Source organism: Salmo trutta, chromosome 5 (assembly GCF_901001165.1).
Source record: "Salmo trutta chromosome 5, fSalTru1.1, whole genome shotgun sequence".
Classification (NCBI taxonomy): Eukaryota; Metazoa; Chordata; class Actinopteri; order Salmoniformes; family Salmonidae; genus Salmo; species Salmo trutta.
Window position 1 is genome coordinate 58,806,699 of NC_042961.1, and position 12,356 is coordinate 58,819,054.

Genomic DNA, 12,356 nt, shown 5'->3' on the forward strand with positions numbered 1-12,356 from the left:
TTATGTGGATTATAGTTAATGGACATTTTTTGTAAGAGTTAATATTATTTTTGTTAGGGAAAATCAAATCTGGACATTTTAAAGTGGACATTACAAACTTTAGAAGCATTTTATAAACCTTGAATACACAACAAGTTAGCATTTCCTGCGGAGCAGGAAAGTTATCAGCAAAAAAAGAGTGCACAAATTAAGATCCTACATCTGTATGGTTGTACAAATGGCAGAGTTGTGGTTATGTTCTGGTCAAGATATGGACTTAATAGGGCCTGGAGTTAGGCTGGCTGTGTGGGACAAAAACAATCCCTCTGAGACCTGTATTCATAAAGCGTCTCAGAGTATGAGCGCTGACCATCCTTAGCTGGACTGGGTTTGATCCGTCTTCTCAAGGGACTGCCTGCCGTGTCAATCAGTATGAGGTAATACATTATGATGTGTGAGAGAGATCCATTGTACTGAGACCAGTGTTTCCAACCCCTTCATCCACCCTCATGTAAGAATTAAAACAAGTAACTCCTAACCTCAGATCTAGGATCAGGTTACCCAACTGCCAATAATTTGACCCTGAATCAGTGGTTAGGGCCATTGACTTCTACCTACATGGTCCTATTCATTTGAATGAGGTGGATATTGGTGCTATCCCCTGTCTCACCACAAGGTGGTACTGTGACTGTCATTGGGGCTATAGTTCAGTTTTGTTCAGTTTCCTGTCTCCAGTCACCATTACTAGTCTCCCTAGTAACAATTATATACTTGTTTTTATACACACTGGCAAAAGCTCAATTCAGACCTGTTGTATTGTTATGTCATGTCCATGGTGCTGAACTGTTACTAAGATCCATTACACAATAAGTTAGACTGCATTTGACTATGGCAGCGTCCGACATGGAACCCTATTCCCTATGTAGTGGATCAAACGTAGTTCACTGTGTAGGGAATAGGGTGCCATTCGGCACATAGACTATGAAGTCTCGAGTTTCTCTCTGTTCTGCCTTGAATCATGTCTTCATCTCCTTCTCCTCCTCCTCCTCCTCCTCCTTCTCCTTCTCCTCCTCCTTTTCCTTCACCTCTTTCTTCTCCTTTCCTCCTCCTCCTTCTCCTCCTTCTCCTCCTCCTCCTCCTTCATCTCCTTCTCCTTCTCCTCCTCCTCCTCCTCCTCCTTCATCTCCTCCTCCTCCTCCTCCTCCTCCTCCTCCTCCTCCTCCTTCTCCTCCTCCTCCTCCTCCTCCTCCTCCTCCTCCTCCTCCTTCTCCTCCTCCTCCTCCTTTTCCTTCACCTCTTTCTTCTCCTTTCCTCCTCCTCCTTCTCCTCCTTCTCCTCCTCCTTCATCTCCTTCTCCTTCTCCTCCTCCTTCTCCTCCTCCTTCTCCTCCTCCTCCTTCTCCTCCTCCTCCTCCTCCTCCTCCTCCTCCTACTCCTCCTCCTCCTCCTCCTTCTTCTCCTCCTCCTCCTCCTACTCCTTCTGTTGGGTTCTAGATTGTACAAGTCCATGACACCCAGGTCAAGGGTTAAGTCAAGGTAAGTCCTTCCATGACACATTCTTCCAGAAGTGTCCAAACCACCCACTGTGGCTGTGTCTCAAATTTTACCCTATTCCCCATGTAGTGAATGGTACCCAACACATCAAACAGAGCCCTACAGAGAGCTGCCTGAATAGGGAGTTTTGTTCAAGGTAGTGTACTACACAGTGAATAGGGTGTTATTTGACACATGCTCACTACAGTCCTTCCCTCCCTCGCATTACTTCACGTCCGTCCGTCCGTCCATCATCAGCCAATGGCGTGATCCAATTATCCAATCAACCAATCAGACGCTGCTGGTGCGCTCCAAGTGGGCGTGGCAGAAGCTGTCGACAGATAGCTTCAGCTCCGACATTCTGGGTTCCAATTCCGACATCATCCCGGGGCATTCCATATCCATCCTCATCCCGTCATCTGTAGGATCGTCAGGCTCCACCCCTCTGATCATCCCGTTACCGTCGGCCCCGCCCCCTCCACCACCATTCCGACAGTTGCTATTCCGGTCCACACTTCCCTTCTTCCCATTCCCTCCATGATGTCCAAATATGGGCGTGACCGCATGAGACGGACACTGAATGGTGGGAACAGCTAGAGATTTACTACTAACCCCTGCCATCGGCCCTGTGTTATACTGACAACGTATATAGCTGGAAAAGGCCCTTCTGTATGTCTTGTTAAACAACGTATAGACCAATGGGTTGACTCCAGAGGAGATGTATCCCACCCACACAAAGACGTTGAGGAGCTCAGCCAATAAAGGCTCGTTGCAGGAACCCTGACAGAGGACGTAAGTGACATTGGTGATGAAGAAGGGGCACCACATGATCAGAAACAGGAAGAACACGATCCCCAGCACCTACAACACAGAACAGAGAACATAGACCACACTAGAACAGAGTAGATTGGAGAACAGAGACCACACCAGAACAGAGGAGATTAGAGAACAAGGTCCTCAGAACCTAGAACAGAGTAGAGTAGATCAGAGTGGTGTATGAGAGGCGATGGAATGCAGTAGGACAGAATGGAAAGGAAAGATCCGGAAGAGAAGAGACATTAAGAGGAGAAGCTGCTAGATGTCTACAGTTGATCCTCACCTTGGAGGCCCGCCTCTCATTCTTGATCGCCTGCATCATCCCCCGCCTCCCGTGACTGTCCCGTGCATCACGCCCTGCCGGAGAGCTCAGCTGGGACGCCACCCCCGAACTCGGAATCATACTGATGCTCTCCGAGGGAGAACTGCTTAAGAGGCCGGTCTGCCGGTCAGGCTCCGCCCCTTTCAGGCAGCTCAGACTTCCTTGTCTGCTAGGAGGAGGAGCCTCAATGTTTATGGGCAGGACTAGGAAATTTGGAGGCGGGGACTGGTGGTTTGAGGGAGTGGCCTGAGGCTCCAGTGGCTGCTGGGAGGAAGTTTTCCTCTCGTAGAGAAAGACGGTCTCCTGGCGCTGGAGGACCTGGGGGGGAAGACACGATGTGATGTCATGATGGACCACTGACAGACATACCATTATTAGTCAAATAATAATAATTCTCTGCAACAACTAAAGATGGACCAGCCTGTCTGCCCTATGACCTGTTGTTTCTGACAAATACATGGAGCAGCCTGTCTGCCCTATGACCTGTTGTTTCTGACAAATACATGGACCAGCCTGTCTGCCCTATGACCTGTTGTTTCTGACAAATACATGGACCAGCCTGTCTGCCCTATGACCTGTTGTTTCTGACAAATACATGGCCCAGTACATGGCTAGTTAATCAAAACACAGACTCCATTGCGGTTGTCACCAACAAAGTGGGCCTGTGTTATATTTCCTGTCTGACAGACCTGTATAGTAAGGCACAAGAAAACTAATATGATGACCAATGGGATTCAATCAGAGGCTGGAGGAATACATTGGCTAGCCAATCAAATGACAGAACATCAAATAACTAGCCAATCAAAACATTCTCTGACCTGTATGGTGAGGCAGTAGGACACAACCATGATGACCAATGGGATGAAGAAAGCCACGAAGGAGCCAACCAGCATGAAGCGCTCCTCGTTCAGAACACAGCTGCCGTTGACAAACACCTTGTCTTTGTTGTGAAGGCCGATCACCGGGATAGGCATGGACACACCTATAGGAGAGATGGATGAAAACAGAGAGGAAGTGATTAGAGAGGCAGGAACACCTTGTCTTTGTTATGAAGGCCGATCACCGGGATAGGCATGGACACACCTATAGGAGAGATGGATGAAAACAGAGAGGAAGTGATTAGAGAGGCAGGAACACCTTGTCCTTGTTGTGAAGGTCAGTCACCGGGATAGGCATGGACACACCTAGAATAGAGGGAGAGGGAGAGAGAGAGAAAGAAAGAGAAGGAGAGAGAGAGAGGGATGAGAAGATAAGTAGTTATTAGAGAAGGGGGTAGGATTAGAGAGGGAGGGAAGGAGGGATGAAGACCTTGTTGTGAAGGCCAATGACCGGCATGGGGATGGACACTCGTAGGAGAAGAGAGAGACAGAGAGAGAGAGAAGGAGTGAGATAGAGAGATGTGAGTAGGAGAGAAAGAGAGAGGGATGACAGAAGGAGAGAGAGATAGAGATGATAGAGGTACAAGAGAAGGAGAGAGAGAGAGAGAGAGAGAGAGAGAGAGAGACAGAGAGAAGGAGAGAGAGAGATGGATGAGTCATTGTTGTTATGGAGGACTATTGGAGTGAGAAAAAAGGGAGGCAATGAGAGAGGATGGTAAGAAGCTGGGGGAAGAGAGAGATTAACATTTTGTCCTTGTTGTGGAGGCTAACGATCCCACAGAACAAAAGAGAGGGATGAGAGAAGGAGAGAACAAAAGGAGGGAAGGAGGGAGAGGGGAGAGAGACAGATGTACATTGTGGAGGCTAATGACTGGGAAATGCATGGACACAATATGGAGAGAGCCAGAGACAGAAAGAGAAGGAGAGAAAAATAGAGTGATGGGAGGGAGGAGAGTGATGAAGTGTTTGTCCTTGTTGTGCAGCCCAAATAGCCATCAATAAATCTAGAGAAAAGGACAAGAGAAGAATATAGAGAGGGGAGTAGAGAAAAGAGGGAGAGAGGGGGGAGGGGAAAACAGAAAGAAAAGAGAGAGAGAGAGAGAGAGAGAGGGGGGTACGTAGCAGAGGAGGCTGGTGGGAGGAGCTATAGGAGGACGGGCTCATTCTAAGGACTGGAATGGAGTCAAACACATTTCAATGTGTTTGATGTGTTGGGTACCATTCAATTGATTCCATTCCAGGCATTACAATGAGCCCGTCCTCCTATATCTCCTCCCACCAGCCTCCTCTGGTACGCCATGAGAGAGAGAGACCGGTCAACAGACAGACAGAGATAGGGAATAGATTACTTCATTTTCTCTAATCTCTTATCTAAATAATCTCTAATTAATCTTTCATCTGATCGGATCCTCTGATTGTTCTGAAACCACAACCTGACCTGTTACCTTGTTATCTGCCCACACACACACACACACACACACACACACACACACACACACACACACACACACACACACACACTAGATACACCCACACACTAGACACACCCACACACTAGACACACCCACACACTAGACACACCCACACACTGGACACACTGGACACACTGGACACACACACACACACACACACACACTGGACACACACCCACAACCTGACCTGTCACCCTCTTACCTGGCTGTCTCCCAGACCTATTCACATTACTTATCTGTGAGAGTGAGCGAGAGAAAGGAGAAAATCCCCTATCTATTGAGAGAAAAACCCTTTATGTAACATTAGCTGCAAAGTACCTAGCTTCCTGCCCACCCGTAGGTACAGCCAGTGGAACGACCAATCAGACCAATAACATAAGAACCTATGTCTCTATCATGATAGAAGTATTACTGTATTGTCACTGAGTATTGTTTTTCTTGTTATTATCTAGTCCTCATGGATTTGGTTCGTCACTTTTGTTAATTGTTTATTTCACTTGCTTTGGCAATGTAAGCATATAAAGCCCCTTTGAATTGAATTGAGTGAAAGGGAATGAGATTCACCTGTAAAAGAGTCCCCTAATCAAGCTGGTACTCTGTTGACAAACACAAACAGACCCCACAGAGCCCCAGGACAGCAACACAATCAGACCTCACAGAGCCCCAGGACAGCAACACAATCAGACCCCACAGAGCCCCAGGACAGCAACACAATCAGACCCCACAGAGCCCCAGGACAGCAACACAATCAGACCCCACAGAGCCCCAGGACAACAACACAATCAGACCTCACAGAGCCCCAGGACAGCAACACAAACAGACACAAACAAATCATGACAAAACTAAAATAAGGTGATTACTTGACACATTGGAAAGAATTAACAAGAACACAGAGCAAACTAGAATGCTATTTGGCCCTAAACAGAGAGTACACAGTGGCAGAATACCTGACCACATTGAGTGACACAAAATTAAGGAAAGCTTTGACTATGTACAGAGTCAGTAGCCTTGCTATTGAGAAAGGCCGCCGTAGGCAGACCTGGCTCTCAAGAGAAGACAGGCTATGTGCACACTGCCCACAAAATGAGGTGGAAACTGAGCTGCACTTCCTAACCTCCTGCCAAATGTATGACCATATTAGAGACACATATTTCCCTCAGATTACACAGATCCACAAAGAATTAGAAAACAAATCAGGCATTGATAAAGTCCCATATCTGTTAGGAGAAATACCACAGTGAGCCATCACAGCAGACAGATGTGTGTCCCGTTTCCATGAGAAAGAGGCAACCAGTGGAGCACAAACAACATTGTAAACACCACCAATATTTATCTGTTTATTTATCTCCCCTTTCATACTTCAACTATTTGCACATTGTTACAACATTGTACATAGCCAATAATATAACATTTGAAATGTACATTATTTTGAAACTATTGTGAGTGTAATGTTTACTGTTCATTTTTGATTGTTTATTTCCCTTATGTTTCTTGTCTACCTCACTTGCTTTGGCAATGTAAACATATGTTTCCCATGCAAGTAAAGCCCCTTGAATTGAATTGATAGAGAGATAGATAGAGAGTGAGTAAGAAAGATGGAAAGAGAGAGTGGAGGAGGTATAAACAGCTAAATAGCCAGTAGGACTAGATGAGTGGGCTGAAAAAGATAGAGAGAGAGATAGAGAGGTAGAGAGAGAGAGAGATCGAGAGAGAGATAGATAGATAGAAAGAGAAAGATCGAGAGAGATCGAGAGAGATCGAGAGAGATAGAGATATACATAGAGATAGAGAGAGATAAAGAAAGAGAGATAGAGAGAGACAGAGAGAGATTGAGAGATAGACAGAGATAGAGAAAGATAGATAGAGAGAGATAGGGAGAGATAGGGAGAGATAGATAGAGAGAGATAGAGATATACATAGAGATAGATAGAAATAGAGAGAGATAGAGATACATAGAAATAGAGAGAGATAGAGATACATAGAGAGAGAGAGATAGAGATACAGAGAGATAGATAGAGAGAGATAGAGATATACATAGAGATAGATAGAAATAGAGAGAGATAGCGATACATAGAAATAGAGAGAGATAGAGATACATAGAGAGAGAGAGATAGAGATACAGAGAGAGAGAGAGAGAGAGAAACAGAGATAGATAGATAGATAGATAGATAGATAGATAGATAGATAGATAGAGAGATAGAGAGAGAGAGATAGAGAGAGAGATAGCGAGAGATAGAGATAGCGAGAGATAGAGATAGAGAGATAGCGAGAGATAGAGATAGCGAGAGATAGAGATAGCGAGAGATAGAGATAGAGATAGAGAGAGATAGATAGATAGAGATAGAGATAGAGAGAGACAGAGATAGAGAGAGACAGAGATAGGTCATGAGCTCCTGGATAATTGTAGATTAACTTGGATTGTTTTGCATACTACTCTCTACATCAAAACCTTCATCCAAATCAAAATTACAAACATAAAACCTTGATTATCTGGAAGGATTCTTACTACCAAGGACTATCAACAAAAAACTTAGAGGAAACCAAAACCAGCAGAAGAAACAGCAAAAACCTGGAAATACTGTACCATCCAACACAAAACTGAGTGAGTAATGTTCAGTCTGAAGCTACTTAACAAAAAGTAAAATATAACAATCTAGGTAATTGTGTAATATAAACCTAAGTAATTAAGGCTACTAAGTTACCAAGCTGCTAGGACAGAACAGACCTGGCAGCAACTTCAATTAGCACTGAAGTGGGATGTGTGAAAACGCTTGAGCCCAACAATGGCAGCAGAGAATCACAGTCTCCCCCACCCCCTGCACCATGGCTTCCCTCTGTGCAGAGGTCATCACATTACAGTCTCCCCCACCCCCTGCACCATGGCTTCCCTCTGTGCAGAGGTCATCACATTACAGTCTCCCCCACCCCCTGCACCATGGCTTCCCTCTGTGGAGAGAATCACAGTCTCCCCCACCCCCTGCACCATGGCTTCCCTCTGTGCAGAGAATCACAGTCTCCCCCACCCCCTGCACCATGGCTTCCCTCTGTGGAGAGGTCATCACATTACAGTCTCCCCCACCCCCTGCACCATGGCTTCCCTCTGTGCAGAGGTGATCACATTGCAGTCTCCCCCACCCCCTGCACCATGGCTTCCCTCTGTGGAGAGGTCATCACATTACAGTCTCCCCCACCCCCTGCACCATGGCTTCCCTCTGTGGAGAGGTCATCACATTACAGTCTCCCCCACCCCCTGCACCATGGCTTCCCTCTGTGCAGAGGTCATCACATTACAGTCTCCCCCACCCCCTGCACCATGGCTTCCCTCTGTGGAGAGAATCACAGTCTCCCCCACCCCCTGCACCATGGCTTCCCTCTGTGCAGAGAATCACAGTCTCCCCCACCCCCTGCACCATGGCTTCCCTCTGTGGAGAGGTCATCACATTACAGTCTCCCCCACCCCCTGCACCATGGCTTCCCTCTGTGCAGAGGTGATCACATTGCAGTCTCCCCCACCCCCTGCACCATGGCTTCCCTCTGTGGAGAGGTCATCACATTACAGTCTCCCCCACCCCCTGCACCATGGCTTCCCTCTGTGGAGAGGTCATCACATTACAGTCTCCCCCACCCCCTGCACCATGGCTTCCCTCTGTGTAGAGGTCATCACATTACAGTCTCCCCCACCCCCTGCACCATGGCTTCCCTCTGTGGAGAGGTCATCACATTACAGTCTCCCCCACCCCCTGCACCATGGCTTCCCTCTGTGGAGAGGTCATCACATTACAGTCTCCCCCACCCCCCTGCACCATGGCTTCCCTCTGTGCAGAGGTCATCACATTACAGTCTCCCCCACCCCCTGCACCATGGCTTCCCTCTGTGGAGAGGTCATCACATTACAGTCTCCCCCACCCCCTGCACCATGGCTTCCCTCTGTGCAGAGGTCATCACAATACAGTCTCCCCCACCCCCTGCACCATGGCTTCCCTCTGTGGAGAGGTGATCACATTACAGTCTCCCCCACCCCCTGCACCATGGCTTCCCTCTGTGGAGAGGTCATCACATTACAGTCTCCCCCACCCCCTGCACCATGGCTTCCCTCTGTGTAGAGGTCATCACATTACAGTCTCCCCCACCCCCTGCACCATGGCTTCCCTCTGTGCAGAGGTCATCACATTACAGTCTCCCCCACCCCCTGCACCATGGCTTCCCTCTGTGGAGAGGTCATCACATTACAGTCTCCCCCACCCCCTGCACCATGGCTTCCCTCTGTGCAGAGGTCATCACATTACAGTCTCCCCCACCCCCTGCACCATGGCTTCCCTCTGTGGAGAGGTCATCACATTACAGTCTCCCCCACCCCCTGCACCATGGCTTCCCTCTGTGTAGAGGTCATCACATTACAGTCTCCCCCACCCCCTGCACCATGGCTTCCCTCTGTGTAGAGGTCATCACATTACAGTCTCCCCCACCCCCTGCACCATGGCTTCCCTCTGTGTAGAGGTCATCACATTACAGTCTCCCTTAAACATAACACTGCACGGAATAAGTACAAAAAATAAGCTCCTCAAGGACAATCATGAGACACTATTTGCTGGCTGCTACAAAGAGGGGAACATAAACAACTTACTGTTCCACACAGACCATCCTCTGGCACAGTGCTATATTAACCAGACCATCCCCTGGCACAGTGCTATATTAACCAGACCATCCCCTGACACAGTGCTATATTAACCAGACCATCCTCTGGCACAGTGCTATATTAACCAGACCATCCCCTGGCACAGTGCTATATTAACCAGACCATCCCCTGGCACAGTGCTATATTAACCAGACCATCCTCTGGCACAGTGCTATATTAACCAGACCATCCCCTGGCACAGTGCTATATTAACCAGACCATCACCTGGCACAGTGCTATATTAACCAGACCATCCTCTGGCACAGTGCTATATTAACCAGACCATCCCCTGGCACAGTGCTATATTAACCAGACCATCCCCTGGCACAGTGCTATATTGACCAGACCATCCCCTGGCATGGCACAGTGCTATATTAACCAGACCATCCCCTGGCACAGTGCTATATTAACCAGACCATCCTCTGGCACAGTGCTATATTAACCAGACCATCCTCTGGCACAGTGCTATATTAACCAGACCATCCCCTGGCACAGTGCTATATTAACCAGACCATCCCCTGGCACAGTGCTATATTAACCAGACCATCTTTTGGCACAGTGCTATATTAACCAGACAATCCCCTGGCACAGTGCTATATTAACCAGACCATCCCCTGGCACAGTGCTATATTAACCAGACCATCCCCTGGCACAGTGCTATATTAACCAGACCATCCCCTGGCATGACACAGTGCTATATTAACCAGACCATCCCCTGGCACAGTGCTATATTAACCAGACCATCCCCTGGCACAGTGCTATATTAACCAGACCATCCCCTGGCATGGCACAGTGCTATATTAACCAGACAATCCCCTGGCATGACACAGTGCTATGTTAACCAGACCATCCCCTGGCATGGCACAGTGCTATATTAACCAGACCATCCCCTGGCATGACACAGTGCTATATTAACCAGACCATCCCCTGGCATGGCACAGTGCTATATTAACCAGACCATCCCCTGGCATGGCACAGTGCTATATTAACCAGACCATCCCCTGGCATGGCACAGTGCTATATTAACCAGACCATCCCCTGGCATGACACAGTGCTATATTAACCAGACCATCCCCTGGCATGGCACAGTGCTATATTAACCAGACCATCCCCTGGCATGGTACCATGCTATATTAACCAGACCATCCCCTGGCATGGCACAGTGCTATATTAACCAGACCATCCCCTGGCATGGCACAGTGCTATATTAACCAGACCATCCCCTGGCATGGCACAGTGCTATATTAACCAGACCATCCCCTGGCATGGTACAGTGCTATATTAACCAGACCATCCCCTGGCATGACACAGTGCTATATTAACCAGACCATCCCCTGGCATGACACAGTGCTATATTAACCAGACCATCCCCTGGCATGACACAGTGCTATATTAACCAGAACATCCCCTGGCATGGTACAGTGCTATATTAACCAGACCATCCCCTGGCATGACACAGTGCTATATTAACCAGACCATCCCCTGGCACAGTGCTATATTAACCAGACCATCCCCTGGCATGGCACAGTGCTATATTAACCAGACCATCCCCTGGACAGTGCTATATTAACCAGACCATCCCTTGGCATGGCACAGTGCTATATTAACACAGACCATATCCTGGCATGGCACAGTGCTATATTAACCAGACCATCCCCTGGCATGACACAGTGCTATATTAACCAGACCATCTCCTGGCATGGCACAGTGCTAAATTAACCAGACCATACCCTGGCATGACACAGTGCTATATTAACCAGCCCATCCCCTGGCATGGCACAGTGCTATATTAACACAGACCATCCCCTGGCATGGTACAGTGCTATATTAACCAGACCATCCCCTGGCATGGCACAGTGCTATATTAACCAGACCATCCCCTGGCACAGTGCTATATTAACCAGACCATCCCCTGGCATGGCACAGTGCTATATTAACCAGACCATCCCCTGGCACAGTGCTATATTAACCAGACCATCCCCTGGCATGGCACAGTGCTATATTAACCAGACCATCCCCTGGCATGGCACAGTGCTATATTAACCAGACCATCCCCTGGCATGACACAGTGCTATATTAACCAGACCATCTCCTGGCATGACACAGTGCTATATTAACCAGACCATCCCCTGGCATGACACAGTGCTATATTAACCAGACCATCCCCTGGCATGACACAGTGCTATATTAACCAGACCATCCCTTGGCATGGCACAGTGCTATATTAACACAGACCATCTCCTGGCATGGCACAGTGCTATATTAACCAGACCATCCCCTGGCATGACACAGTGCTATATTAACCAGACCATCCCCTGGCATGGCACAGTGCTATATTAACCAGACCATCCCCTGGCATGACACAGTGCTATATTAACCAGACCATCCCCTGGCATGACACAGTGCTATATTAACACAGACCATCTCCTGGCATGGCACAGTGCTATATTAACCAGACCATCCCCTGGCATGACACAGTGCTATATTAACCAGACCATCCCCTGGCATGGCACAGTGCTATATTAACCAGACCATCCCCTGGCATGACACAGTGCTATATTAACCAGACCATCCCCTGGCATGGCACAGTGCTATATTAACCAGACCATCCCCTGGCATGGCACAGTGCTATATTAACCAGACCATCCCCTGGCATGGCACAGTGCTATATTAACACAGACC

At 48.0% G+C, this 12,356-nt stretch overlaps 1 protein-coding gene across 1 annotated transcript in view; it reads right to left on the reverse strand.

Moving 5' to 3' along the window:
• Nucleotides 1-1,802: 1,802 nt before the first annotated feature.
• LOC115195000 (5-hydroxytryptamine receptor 2C-like) overlaps nt 1,803-12,356 on the reverse strand; it is a 245,024-nt gene continuing 234,470 nt past the window's right edge. Inside the window, exons 6-8 of the mRNA XM_029754900.1 lie at nt 3,468-3,631; nt 2,611-2,967; nt 1,803-2,372 (exon numbers count right to left, since the gene is read on the reverse strand). Coding sequence (XP_029610760.1) covers nt 1,803-2,372; nt 2,611-2,967; nt 3,468-3,631 — 1,091 coding nt within the window. The remainder of the gene's footprint in view (nt 2,373-2,610; nt 2,968-3,467; nt 3,632-12,356) is intronic.